At 37.3% G+C, this 13,627-nt stretch overlaps 2 protein-coding genes across 2 annotated transcripts; one reads left to right on the top strand and one right to left on the bottom strand.

Moving 5' to 3' along the window:
• The first annotated feature begins 1,536 nt into the window (after positions 1 to 1,536).
• On the top strand, positions 1,537 to 4,865 carry LOC116719633 (tubulin polymerization-promoting protein family member 2-like). The gene is made up of 4 exons (XM_032562200.1): positions 1,537 to 1,654; positions 2,324 to 2,515; positions 3,007 to 3,160; positions 4,649 to 4,865. The coding sequence occupies exons 2-4, from the start codon at positions 2,325 to 2,327 to the stop codon at positions 4,835 to 4,837; spliced, it is 534 nt and encodes a 177-aa protein (XP_032418091.1). The 5' UTR covers positions 1,537 to 1,654; position 2,324; the 3' UTR covers positions 4,838 to 4,865.
• A 2,158-nt stretch (positions 4,866 to 7,023) lies between these two features.
• Positions 7,024 to 9,772, bottom strand: LOC116719630 (T-cell ecto-ADP-ribosyltransferase 1-like). The gene is made up of 3 exons (XM_032562197.1): positions 9,704 to 9,772; positions 9,529 to 9,613; positions 7,024 to 8,344 (listed from the first exon to the last, which is right to left on the bottom strand). Exons 1-3 carry the CDS (start codon positions 9,730 to 9,732, stop codon positions 7,607 to 7,609), a joined length of 852 nt encoding a protein of 283 aa, XP_032418088.1. The 5' UTR covers positions 9,733 to 9,772; the 3' UTR covers positions 7,024 to 7,606.
• Between the last annotated feature and the right edge of the window lie 3,855 nt (positions 9,773 to 13,627).

Below are 13,627 nucleotides of genomic sequence, written 5' to 3'. Positions count from 1 at the left end.
CTTGAAATGTCTTTCAACATTTGACTTCTTGTTGTTTGCCAGTCTTTCGCCACATATTAAGCAGACTGGTGAACCAGTTTCATCAGCGGTGAAAGCAAAATGATCTGTCCACGTAGCATTAAATGTTCTGCCATCTTCAGAATGTTTCCTTTTCTTGGATTTACTCATGATGTATTTTCCAGGCAAGGATCAAAGATCAAGGATTGCACCACATTTGACATATTGTGTGGAAGTCTGGGGGAATACATACAAAACAAATTTACAGCCATTATACCTCTTACAAAAACAATCCATCCGAATATTACATAAAGTGGGATACTGGGAACACACAAACCAGTTATTTATTAAATCAAATATACTGAAATTCTGGGACCTGGTAACATTTAAAACTACACAATTCATGTTTAAGGTCAGACATCAAAAACTTCCACACAGTATACAGGAAATGTTTGCTGACAGAGAGGGTGGTTATTATCTAAGAGGTGAAGGATATTTTAAAAAACAACATATTAGAACAACCAGGAAGAGTTTTTGTTTATCTGTGTGTGGAGTAAATGTCTGGAATGGATTGAATGATGAGTTAAAACAAATTACAAATGTAAGCCAATTTAAAAAGCTGATTAAAGCAGAGCTCATTTCAAAATATGCTGTATAAGATGTTTAATATCCAATAGGCTATAATGTAATTGATGATATAAATAGTACTTAAAATAATTTTGTATAGTTATACATGATGAAAAAATGGAAAAATTTCTCTTTTTGATGTTATGATAGTTCATTGTAAATACATTGACAAGTAGGAAAGGGGCAGGACATTATAAGATGTATCTTCTACCTGCTCCTTTTCGAACAGAAAATTTTGCATGTCACATGGGCATAATAATTTGTTTCATATTTTATTTCTTAAGTTTGTTTCATTCCATTTTATTTTATTTTCTTTTGATTGTTTTAAAGTCTGTTCGAAATAAATAAATAAATAAATAAAAAAAAAAAAAAAAAAAAAAAAAAAAAAGTCAATAAATCAGTGCGCTAAAAAAATGCGGTCTGCCAGACATGTGGGGTACGCCAGGAATGCCTGTCGCACATCAGCGGACATGACGTATATTTTGGGTGCTAAAAATGTTCAAAACTTTTTGTTTTAATGTTACAAGTTTACCATAATCTTCAGATTTAGAAATTTATTTTAAAATGATTTTAATTTATAATTTTTTAATGATTTAATTTTAATAAAATATTCTATTTCCCAAAGTCACTGCGAGCCACAACAGAAGGATGAAAGAGCCACACGTGGCTCCGGAGCCATTGGTTGCCGACCCCTGGCCTAGCCAAACAGGGTAGAAACAGCGCCTCCTAAAGGCACCAATCGTAACTGCAGTTACAGCGAGCAATGAGCGCTGTTGTGAGCCTATCCCGCCACCACGGTCAGTCTGAAGGGGCCCCGCAGTTCAGAAAAACCCAGAGATAGGATGTATGGAGAAGAGACTCGCTCTCACGCACGAGTCACGCATTCACAAAACTGCCGGTGACGTCACTTAGCGACTTCTAACGACTTTTGACCGTTAGCAACGGTTAAGGAGGAGAGTCAGGGGACTGAGGAAAGCGGAGGTTAAGCAGCCAGAAATTTTACGTTGTATTACTGCATTTACAACAGCAGGTAAGTTTTATGTTCCACATTTAAGGCACGACCTCCATAGCTAAGGTCCTTGTAGCAACATAATGAACTGTTCTTGCACTCAAAGCAAGCCGTGACGCTCGTTGTTGTAGGTAACGGCGTTACTGTAAATTTAGAGAAATAGTGGGTGTTCATTGTGTCTCTAATTAATAATGTCGCTAAAATTTCTAAGCAGTATTTCTCAAGATTAATAGTTTTTCCACCCGTCTCGTAAAATACGGTATTGTCCTGGAATGTGCAGTTAAAAGTTGCGTCCCGTTTCCTAGCAACAGGCACCGCGCTGACACCATGCAGCTTTCAACAATCCGCGCCTTTTTTAAAATGTCTGCTTGCTTGTCATGACTTTGTGCTTTTTATTTAACATGTTGATACGTTTGAGGAGGAACGCACCATTAGAATGTTTTAGATAGAAACAAAGAGGTAAAACTTTACACGTAAAAAAAACAATTCTCGCATGATTTTCACCTTTTAGACATTTTGATGTAATCTTATCCAGGTGCTTTTTGTTGTTTCCCATGCAACGACATCAAAAAAATGTTTTAACTTTGTGTTCTTATTACTGTCAAGGGATTCAAAGAATGTGATCCTATCAGTGAAACCATTAATCAAAGATATTTCTCTCAATATTAAAAACCTGTACGTCTGCTTCAGCATGGCCTCGGGATCAGCGACCTCCGCAGACGCGGAAACCGCTTTCCAGAAGTTTGCAGTCCACGGAGATCCTCATGCGACTGGGAGGGAGATGAATGGAAAGAACTTTGCCAAGATGTGCAAAGACTGTCAAATTATAGACGGCAAGCACGTCACTTCCACTGATGTTGATATAGTTTTCAGCAAAGTCAAGTAAGACTTAGGACAGTATTCATCTTCTCAAAATATTAATGCTAGCAAAGTGTCCCAACAACAAAGAGCAGGAATGTCTGTTTCATGTTTGGTGATTATTCTTACTTGTTTTCTTTATTTTTTCAGAATAAATACTCTACATTTGAATAACTATTTCAGCACAGTTTGTGGTTTTATTTTGATAAAGGCTACCATTACAGCAGCGTTTATTAAACAACTACCCTTTTTACATAACCAAAATATATCTCCACATAAATGATGTTGTTTATATTCACACAGAACTTCCATGACATTTTCAAGTTTATTAAAAAAAAAAAAAATAGGACAATACGTATTAATAAATATTCATATGGAAACATGCATGAGATTATTGCCAGTTGGCTAATTCCTATCTCTAGTTCTATTTGCAGGTTGGTGTTAAAGCACAATGACAGATAAAACGGAAAAAATAGCAATAACAGGGTTTGTCCCTTTTTTTTTTTTTAAACCAGGGCAAAGACCGCTCGTGTCATCACATTTGAAGAGTTCAACCAGGCACTGCATGAGTTGGCTCAAAAGCGATTCAAAGGCAAGACCCAAGCGGAGGCTATTGAGCATATGTACGGTCTCGTTGCTGGGCAGGATCCTGCCAATGCTGGAGTCACTGTAAGTATAAGCAGGTCATATCAATGCCTCCTTCAACACTCTCATGGGTAGATTTCTGACTGACTCGATGGGTCACTTTCATTTTGATTGGTAAAAAGAAAAAATAGTTTTTAAAAATTTGTGTTACTCATGTTAACAGCAACAGATGGTATAAACATGTGCAACACAATGTATGTATTGTGCCATGAGTAACACAATACATACATTTAGGTACGTCGAATGCTATTGTTTACATCTGGAAATTTGTATACATTTCCGTATGTAAATGGATGTAAGGGTTAGGGTTAGAACAACCTCCACACTGGAACAACCTCTAGTGTTGTGCCCTCTAGCGACACAACACTAGTGGGCAAAAAGTCTATTCTTTTACCACCCATAGCTGTGCTGCTGCTGTAGTACAATTCTGTTGACAAAATTAAAATTGGAGATGTAGGTATTATTAATCTAGTGCAGGGCACCACAACAAGGGAAAAATAACGCAGAAAAACCGGTGAAGAACAACTCAAAACCACTCGTATTTTTCTTTTTTTCTCGTTCACCTTGTTGGATTTTTTTTTTTCAGGTTTTATTGGCTCTAGTGGCCTTTATTTGATAGTGAATTGACAGGAAAATGGGTAATGAGAGAAGGGGGAAGACATGCGGCCAAAGTGGTCAGTCCAGGACTTGAACTCGTGACATCCACGTCAAGGATTAAGGCCTCCACATGTGGGTTGTGCTTAACCCCTGCGCCACCACAGCACTCCCACTTAGTTGGTTTTATGCTGCACACGAATCCACTGTCATAGCAACTGGCTGACAACATCTGAACTAGCTGACAGAGCAGATATCACGTTCAAGTGTATCAGGATTTAACACCAAAAACACGGCAACAAATAACAGAACATTGAGTCCAAAACAGTTGCATGTATTATTCAGGTTTGATGTTTATTTTGCGATTATTAAGGAGGGATTATGTGAAAACAGTAGTGGTTGATTAGCTAATTGCATCACTAATGATCTTTCAGAGAGTAGGTGTGCAGGTTGCCTTTTTTTGTAACTGAATGGAAACACACCGAATTCCACAGCACATCTTCGTGATAAGGTTGTCAAAGTCAAGCTAGCATAACTGACCTGCTTTCCTCTCCCTCGCTATTTTTTTCTTTAATTAAAACTTTTTAGTGACCTGTGACATGGGATACTTTTGGACCTGGTTTTCTAGTTGTCATAGTGTTGACAATTAGTAGCAAAACATTGCGTCCCTTTTTCTTTAATATATCACGCATACATTTACGATTTAGCTCGTTATGTTAAAAAGTTGACAGCTAAAACCAACGGTATTCATCATTTTGTGTCAATGTGTCTACTCCGCCAACGATGCAGTGCAATCTAAGTTGACAGTGTGTATTTCACGCGTTCCTTTTTCGTATCTGAACTGAATGAACTGTTTTGCATGTAACTTACTACTTTAGGTTTCTCATCGGATGCTTTCTGCTTTTCGTTACTTCTTAGAAAATTTCAAAGGTAGGAGGAGTGGACAGACTGACGGACACATCCAAGTACACCGGGTCACACAAGGAGCGCTTTGACGAGTCAGGCAAAGGGAAAGGATTATCTGGGCGTGAGGAAATGACAGACGCCAGTGGATATGTGTCTGGTTATAAGGGCAGTGGCACTTACGACGACAAGGTCAACAATTGATAAGCAAATAAAAAACGTACACAGGCAACGCACTTGTATTTGTTGAGAACAATATAAACGAGTAAGAAATGTAAAAATATACATGTAATATTGGACGACATGACTGAAAAATATGTCACGATATAAGCGTTTCAAATCATTGGACGTCAATAGCTATTGATTAGCTATTGACAGTTATTGATTAGTTTTTAGTTTTAAATAGCTAAAATGCTCCCAAACTGTTGTTGCAGTTATTTTTTTAAGCACTCAAATAAGTTATGTATTCATGAAAAAGCTACAGAAAAATTGTTGCTCACCCTGTTATATTCATCCTAACTATTATTCTAGTGGCAATAGCAGTGGAATAAACTACACCTGTTAAAAAGACCTCTTTGATGCCTGAATGTGAATATTTGATCACTCAAAATCAAAGGAAAATAAAGTTCTGGTGGAAAAATGACAATTCATATGATTTTTTAAACTCCTAAATAGATCTTTGTTTCTAGCAATAATTATGAGAATGAACGTTTTTTTGAGTTAATGAACCGTTTAGGATGCGACTCTGTGTGTTTTAAGTACTTTGCTTTTCCCACAATATAATAAATTTCCAAAATACTGAATTCTGGGTTTCTATTACCTATCCATAACTAATATTACAAAACATAAAGACTTGAAATATTCAACTCAATATTTAATAAATCTGCATAATACATAAATGTCACTTTGAGTGAAAAAAAAAAAAGATTTTACTTCTTTATGATATTCAAAGTTTTTGAGAAATATCCACGTTTATTAGCATAGAGTTCTGAAGTTTCTTTAAAATTCCAGCAGATGGCAGCACTGTCTGAGGAATGTTGACAAGGATTTAATGTCCAGTATTTAAATTGCCTTATCAGCTACAGCCAACACAGGGCCCACAGACACCAGGAAGCCCTCACAGGTCACATGACTCACCCAGAGGGCACATCCTAAAAGTAACACTCAACAAAACTGAGCTACAGTACATCACTGTTGTAGGTGCAACAATATTTCTGTTAATTGTTTGCTTTTTACCCGCCAGTAGCTTTTAAATGACGTACACAATGATACGGAGCCCCCTAGCGGACATAGGGAGATTCTGCTTGATGATCAAACACTTATTTCACTCCCTATGATGCACATTTAAAAACATGTCATGGATTTATTGGAGGTTCTGTCTAAAGACTAGTTTAAACTATTGTTTTAAAGTAGATGGTGTTAATTTCCTTGACAAGTCTAAAGAAGACATCTTGTTTCCAGAAAATATTGTGAATTAGCCATTTTTTCCCAAGGAAAAATAAAAATAAAGGAACACAAACAAAGTTTGAACTCAAATTCATACTTCTGCATTTTAGTTATATTTCACATTGCACTTACTCAGTGCAGCACTTTGCTAATGAAAGGCCATTTTGAAAATTACACCAAGTCACATCGCACTACTTTACTTTCAGTAGATGGCGCCCTCTCGTTGTATGCACAAGTTTTCAGAAAGGCAGGGGGGGAAAAAAAAAAGTTTTGTCAGCACATTTTGCTCCCATGCTCAACAGAGCCAGCCACAATTGTTTATAAAAGTTAAGAGAACTCAGCTTCCTGTTTTGTGTCTTGTGCAATGCACTCCTTAACATATCGGAATGTTTAAGGGTTTCACAACGTAGAAGTCTTAATAAAAACGATGCAAACAATAAGAAATTTGAATGAGGAAAACCGAATGAAAAGCTGTGTCAGAGCTGTCAGGTTTAACGGGTCTTATTTTTTGGTTTGGTTTGTTAAAGATGGTGTGAAAACATAACTTCCTGTGAGAAACCATGTCTTTGCAGAAGAATGTCTGTGCACGACGAAACTTTTTGTGTGAGAGGGCAATGGGTGGGTGACAGTACAGGGGAGTTTCAAGAAGTTGGGGTTTGCGCAATATGTGGTCGGAAAGAAAAAAGGCATTGGATGTAAAAGTAATATTAATATTTTATCACAAAGGTATTAATTTCATCATGAATTTCTCTTTATATATAATGTTGTGATAAAAACACTTCTTCTCTCTACCAGCTTTTCAAATCTAGACACCAATTAGATTTTTACTCATTATTCTTGGATTCTAGCGTTTCGGTACAGCTCCCACGCTCTTGCCCATCTTCTTTTTTCTCTCTGGCTGTTAAGACTTTATTTTATTTAGGGGTAAAAGGAGTCGAACACACTTTTCAGAAAAAAACAAACTTTTATTTTCACCATACTAATTCAAGCGGAAACCTGTACAAAAATGTGAAACCTGTTTATCAAAGCTCAAAGGCAATTTATTTAACTTACAGAATGCAGTAAAATGATTAAAATAATGTATTCATTATTTTATAGGCTTTACAAACACAATACTACTGGTAAAACATGTAAAAAATTATTGTCTTCTGAAAAATATATTCCCATGCAGTAAAAACCCCCAACTCTTTCCTTTTTCAGATGATGGATTAAACAGCGCTTTTGACATGTTCAAGGGTTGTAGGGATGTTGTTTTAAAGCTTAATAACCCTTCTTTAATCTTCCCCACAACTTTAAACCGGACCTGATTTTCCTTTGGGGGTCATGATGCTGTGTATTCACAAAAAAAAAAAAAAGAAAAAATACACAGCATCAAAAAAACATCTCTAAGTCCTTCACTGCTATGTGATTTTTGTGAATAACATTGTTTTAAAATGCCAGAAGTGTAAATTTAGTTTAAAATACATAGTTACAGAATTACGGGTTTAAAAGAGAGTGAGTGAGAGAGAAAAACAATCACCAAAGTATTTATTCTGTAATTTGGCAGTCAAGATTGCTCTGGATACCGGTGCTATTCAGAATGTAAACAGTGTTACAGTCGGAAAGTTGTTTCATGGGTTTGTCTTTGCTGATTATTTTGAATGTCTCATAAGGTGGAATGAGCACCTCTTGCTCTATGTCTCCGAGCTTTGGGTATTTTTTCAAATAAGCCCCGTGGCAGGTTCTAATCTTAAAGCATGTAGTCTCACCAAAGCTTGTCAGAGTTGATAAGTTGGAGGTAGAGGTAAAAGTGCCAAACCGAATCACTTTGCTGACAACGCCGGTGAATTTGGATTTGGTTCTGCGGAAGGTTGTGTGACATTTACCGTCACTGGTTTTGAGGATCTGTATCGCTCTGGTCAGCCAGAAATGTAAAGAATGGAATGAAAAATTCGAACCATACTGGGTTCTGTTGGTCCGGACTGCTTCGTTGAATGTCCTATAGACGTTTTCTGGTCCTCCAGCTGTGTACGCACAAATTGCTTGCAGGTGATCTTTTGTTAAAGCCTCATCGCCTTTCTCTCTTTCTTTGATTTTCTTCTTTGCACACTTTTCTGCTGTTATCCACATGTTTTTAAAGTTCTTCCTCATTTCCTTTTTGAAGTATGTGTCCTTGACCTTTGCTTCCATCTTTGTAGCGCAGGTAGAGTACATGTCATCAACTGAATTGTCAACCATGTCCAGGGGGATGGACTGATCATCTTTCGTAATGAAGATGCCAGAGATCTATAGGGAAAGAGAAACAAAACGTAAATCCAAATGAATCTGTTGTATTTGCTTATACGTTTTTCAGAATATTAACTCTGATGAGAAAATAAAACATCGGTGTAATCATCTCCCATATCAAGACCAAGACTTCATGAACCAAAATAGATAAATTTAGTGTAGTTTTAATTATATCATAACCCTTTTGTGGTATTTTGTTGTGAATTTGCCTCAAACAAAGTTTTTATACCAGTGATGCCTGTTGATGCATATTCTATACATACCATGGATTGCATTGGAAGCTCTTTTCTACCTTCTATTAGTTATTGTTATGCTCAATAATGTCTAAGCTAGCTAATTTTCATACAATACACCTAAATACTGTATGTGTCTATTATATGTGCTATTTTCAAATGAAAAACTACTGATAATCTGACAAATGAATTGTTTGATTATTTTTAAATTAGTGATTTAGTATTGGGTTGAAGGCAAAAAAAAAATGTTGATTAGCACCTTTTCTAAGAGCGCCAAGGTATGATAAGATTTTATGGAATATTTCAGGAATTGTAACAGTAAAGATGGACATTTGTTGTTTCAGTTAGTGTTATGGTGAGAAAAAAGGACCTTTCATTGGAAGAACTGTAATTTCTTGCAGAAATAAAAAACTGATTGCAAACCCTAAAAATGTACAGCATTTTTAGGGTTTGCAATCAGTTGCAAATCAGTTGCAGTTTCTTTTACACTTTGGACTCGGTCTACTCCTGATTCCGCATCAGTACTTATTAATATATGTTAAAAAATCAAAAGCTACCGTTATGTTTTATTTAGTGGTTCAATTACGCTATACTGTATTATGTAAGTGGTGCGCAGAAGCAGCCTATCTGAGTAATTTTAGTATTTGTGTCTGTGGGGGCTCTGCTTGTATGCAAAGACAGATATATGGTCAAAAATATATTTTTTAATTTTAATGCAGTGAACATTCTAAAATATTGTGTCAAAGTTTTTTTTGTCTAATATCAGCCATTAATACCCAACAGTTTGGTTATGACTGATTCTTGGCTTTTTGTGATCATTTGTTTTGACACTTTTCAGTGATTACAGCATCAAGGAGAAGTGCACATATTACATTCTTGATATCTAGATTGAGACTCTGAACTAAATTATATTTTACACTAGAACACCAACCAAGCAGAAGCTCCACTTACCTTGCAGGCGCATAGAGGAAGCATCCAACCAAGCAGCAAGTACAGAGAACCAAAAACCAGCATATTGGTCTTCATGACTGCAGTCCTGCAAGAACAAGTTCAGACATGTAAAAACTGATTTATGACTTTAGTGAGGGTAAAAAAATAAAAAATAAACAAACAAAATCTAATTTACCCCATACAACAATCAGAGGTCTTTCCCATACAACAATCAGAGGTCTTTGAGATGACTAAGAGTTATAACCTGCAACATCATTTTCTCTCTCTCTCTCTCTCTCTCTCTCTCTCTCTCTCTCTCTCTCTCTCTCTCTCTCTCTCTCGCTCTCTCAGAGATAGTCTTCCAGTTGTCTCACACTAACTGAAGTAAAAAAAAAGAGCATTGTTAGTGTTAGCAACAACAGAAAAAGTTTGGAATAAGTAATAATATTTTAAACCAAACTGTACAAGCTACTGTCAAATAGAAATAAAATGTATATTGCTTTGAGAAACACATCCAATCACCTTCTTGTGGCCGAAACAAGCAGGAAGTGTGTCCTTAAAAATATGTAGAAATGAAAGGAAGTTTAACAGCATCTCTAAGGAGACTATAAAAATTACTGGCAAGTGTTGTTACAAAACTACAGCATGTGTTAAATCAGTAGATTGACAAATCCTTTTGTTACAATCAATAACTGTTATTGGTCTCACATACTAAAAAGTTAGCTTTAACCTTTTAGCCGTTCTAGAAAGCAAAATCTACCATAAGAGCTCGGTAGATTTACTAAGGCTTGCATCTGCCATGTACGTCTACGAAGTGAAGTTCTGTCCATCCTTCTAGATATCCACTCACACCTGAAAATTGTGATAATTTTTGTGCACAACCTAAGAGACATGTCACACATGCACACATTCGCAACACGCAACCTTCTCTTAAAGGAAATGAAGTTAATTTGAACAGGAAAGGTGAGACATCTATGCATCTGCGACTTGCAGTTGTAAACTGACTAACCAAAGTGTTACATTGCGAAGGAAAATTTATCATCACATTCCGTAACCAAGCCAAAGTTGAGAGGAGTGAGAAACTGCTCTTGACTCGAGGCGTGAACTAGTAGTTTTGAGAACTTCAGTTCTGTTCTGAGAAATGCGCCGAAGCGACTGAGGAAACACAGTAAGACAGAGGTCCTTTTTGAAACAGGCAGGAAAAGATGCATGAAAGAATATGATGGTGTGATTTGACCATCCCAGCAGATGGCAGCATTGTTAAGGGATTTTGTTTTCCCTGTTCTATGATGTTCTCATCACATAAACCTTGAGGAGGGGGGAATGCAGTTTGCTTACTTTAAATTGATTTTTAGTTGAAGTTGCCAATAAAAAAATCGGTTTCAAGGATAATGTCAGCCCCATTACGGCGATCCTCTTAATACTGATAGAAGCCTAAGAATAGAAGTGAGGAGGGAATAAAAGTTGTTTTTCGTGGAAGAATTGAAAATGTTAAATATAGATGTGCGAAGAGGGACTCTGGTATTTTATCTGAGAAAGGAAACGGTAGAAAGATCAATGTGATGGGATGCAGAGTGAATTTAAAGGCAGGGGATGTTAAAGTTGTGGCGCGCTCGGAGGCATTGATGAGGAGCAGATATTTGGTTAAGCTGAAGCACACCCTGGAGAGCCGAGTGAGAACAAAACAATATGGCAACGAGTGTAGAGGGAGCAGAATAAAGAAGAGACTTGGTGTGTTTTGAGCATACAAAGAATGTGTATAGAAGTAGTTTGGTGAATTACCTCACCATTCCCAGTTGAGAAAAAAAAAGAAAAGAGAGATGAATTCTCCTAAAGGATATGCATAGTGTGGACGGCTATGAAGATGCAAGAAGAGGGGGGAAAACCTGGGACATATTGAAAGAGCAAATGGTTACCGGAGCAAAGAAAATAAATGCTCAACAGGGAAAAAAGAATGAAACTTTGGAAAATGTGAAAAAGGACAGGTTGAAAGAATGAAGGAAAAAATTGATGAAAAGAAGCATGATGTAAGAAAATAATATGTAGCAAAGCAGCATAAGAGAAGATGAGAAAGAAAACCTGACAAAGTACAAGTGGCTGTGGAAATACTGTAATACAATCAAATGATAGACAGACAGACACATGCACAGACAGGCAGACAGACAGCCATGTGGAGGAAAAGTAAATGAAGCTGAACGTGAATATTTAGGTGTTACGTTTACCGCAAGTCATATTTGGGTCAGAATGAACATACAAAGGAAGGCGCTTTAGCCTGGCCATTGGGCGGTGCCACCAATGGTGGTAGGAGTTCTTCCCATAACTGTGGGGGTTGTCGGTTCAAGTCCCCTCTTCGTCCGTCTCCATCGTTGTGTCCTTAGACAAGACACTTCACCCGCCTTGCCTGCTGGTGAAAAGAGACTGTTGCGGCACCAACTCTATAAAAAAAAGATGAAAAAGATTTCTTCAGACGTGAGCCGCTGGTAGAGATACAGCCCAGAAGTGTTGCACCTGTAAACGAAGTGAAACTCAGTTCTACAAAGTACTGACTGACTTTATGAAGTTTGTATTTGAAAAGTTGGAAAAAGTTAAACGGGTCTGAAAATCGCAAACACTCCAAACAGACAATAAAAATGACACAACAGGTTTTCTGACGACGTCTTGATGAGAACAGAGTCATGTGAGTCCATTAAAGAACAAACGCAGAGAAGAAAGCCTGGAGTGAAAAATAGTATAAGAAACATTGTTTGAGACTCATGCTTGGAGAACTCTTGATGGAAACTGCAAAAGCAAACTATAAGGAAATGTTTTGAAGACCTGGGAATCAGAGCCAGTTAATTTAGAGGGTTGGAAGGGACGGGTATGCTTGGTGATGTAGACGGTACAATTCTGAAGTGGGTCACATATTCCCCAACTCTGACTTGAAAACAGTGGATGTGAGTGTGTCTGTGCATGTTTGCTCAAAATACAAGTCAAACACCCGTTGACAGAGCCCAGATGTTGTGGCAGGTGAGCAGAGACTGCACCGTGTTCTCTCAAGGTTTTTATTTTTTCACTTTTATTTTTCTTTGATCTAAGCTTCTTCTCGTCCGCCCGATCCCTTCGTGGTTTTGTCAATTTACTTTGTATGTTTTCGCCATACTTTTCTCTTGCTCAAGGTAAACATAAATTGTTTTTAACGATACTGTGGAATTATTAAAGGCTGAAGAGAAAAGTTTGGTTTTGAAGTGAAGCCGTGTGGAGATGTTTGTGCTTTACCTGCAGCTGACAGCAGTCGGAGGAATCTGGGTTTGGAAAACGAGGGGGAATGGAGCGAGTCAGTTGTAAAACTTGGCTCTTCTTCTTTTTTCAAACAACTCTTGAATTTTTTTCACTTACCTACCACCAGTGCCTCCATTGCTAACTAGAAACAACAAATCAGAGCCAGGAGGAGGGTCTAAGCGCTGTCAATCACAACCTCGGGCTTGATAGCAGAGCCTGTTGTGAAAGTTCAGGGTAGTTAGTTTGGAGGATAAACGGTTTTCCTGTAACAGTCGGTTGTTTCTCCACCATTAACACATTGAGCAGCGAGTATATGAGATTGATTGACATTGCTAAGACCCTCCTCCTGGCTCTGATTGGTTGTTTTTGGTAAGGAGGGGAGCATTTCTTAAGACAGCAATAATAGCTCAGGGAATGGGTGGAAAAGCTCTTTTCACAGATTATCTGTCTCAAACCATACTGTAACAAAATGTTGACACTTTTAAAATAAAAAAAACATTTTTTTAAGGAAAGTTACATACTGCAGCTTTTAAAAACAATGTTTCCAGATTACTTTCCTCTAATATTAAAATTATTTGAGAGAAGTAATTGTGTCATAAAGGTGAAAGCGAGAAATCTGTAAGGGGGCAAGCACTTCTTCACAGTTCTGCAATCAAATTAATGTCTCCAACACTACAAAGTGCTGCAAGTAATCAAGCAAAATCATCGCCGTGACTACCGAGGTTTCAGCACCACCTGGTGTAATTACCAGTTACAAATGAAAACAAAGTGTTTAGTTAACTTTTAACAGTTTAGGGCAGTATTGGGTAAAAACAAAAACCTTACAACAAACGTTCTTCACCTCATGGGGTAATACTGTGAG

The sequence above is a fragment of the Xiphophorus hellerii genome, chromosome 5 (genome assembly GCF_003331165.1).
Source record: "Xiphophorus hellerii strain 12219 chromosome 5, Xiphophorus_hellerii-4.1, whole genome shotgun sequence".
Lineage (NCBI taxonomy): Eukaryota > Metazoa > Chordata > Actinopteri > Cyprinodontiformes > Poeciliidae > Xiphophorus > Xiphophorus hellerii.
Note: the sequence above shows the minus strand (reverse complement) of the source record. Positions and strands in the feature narration are given on the sequence as shown.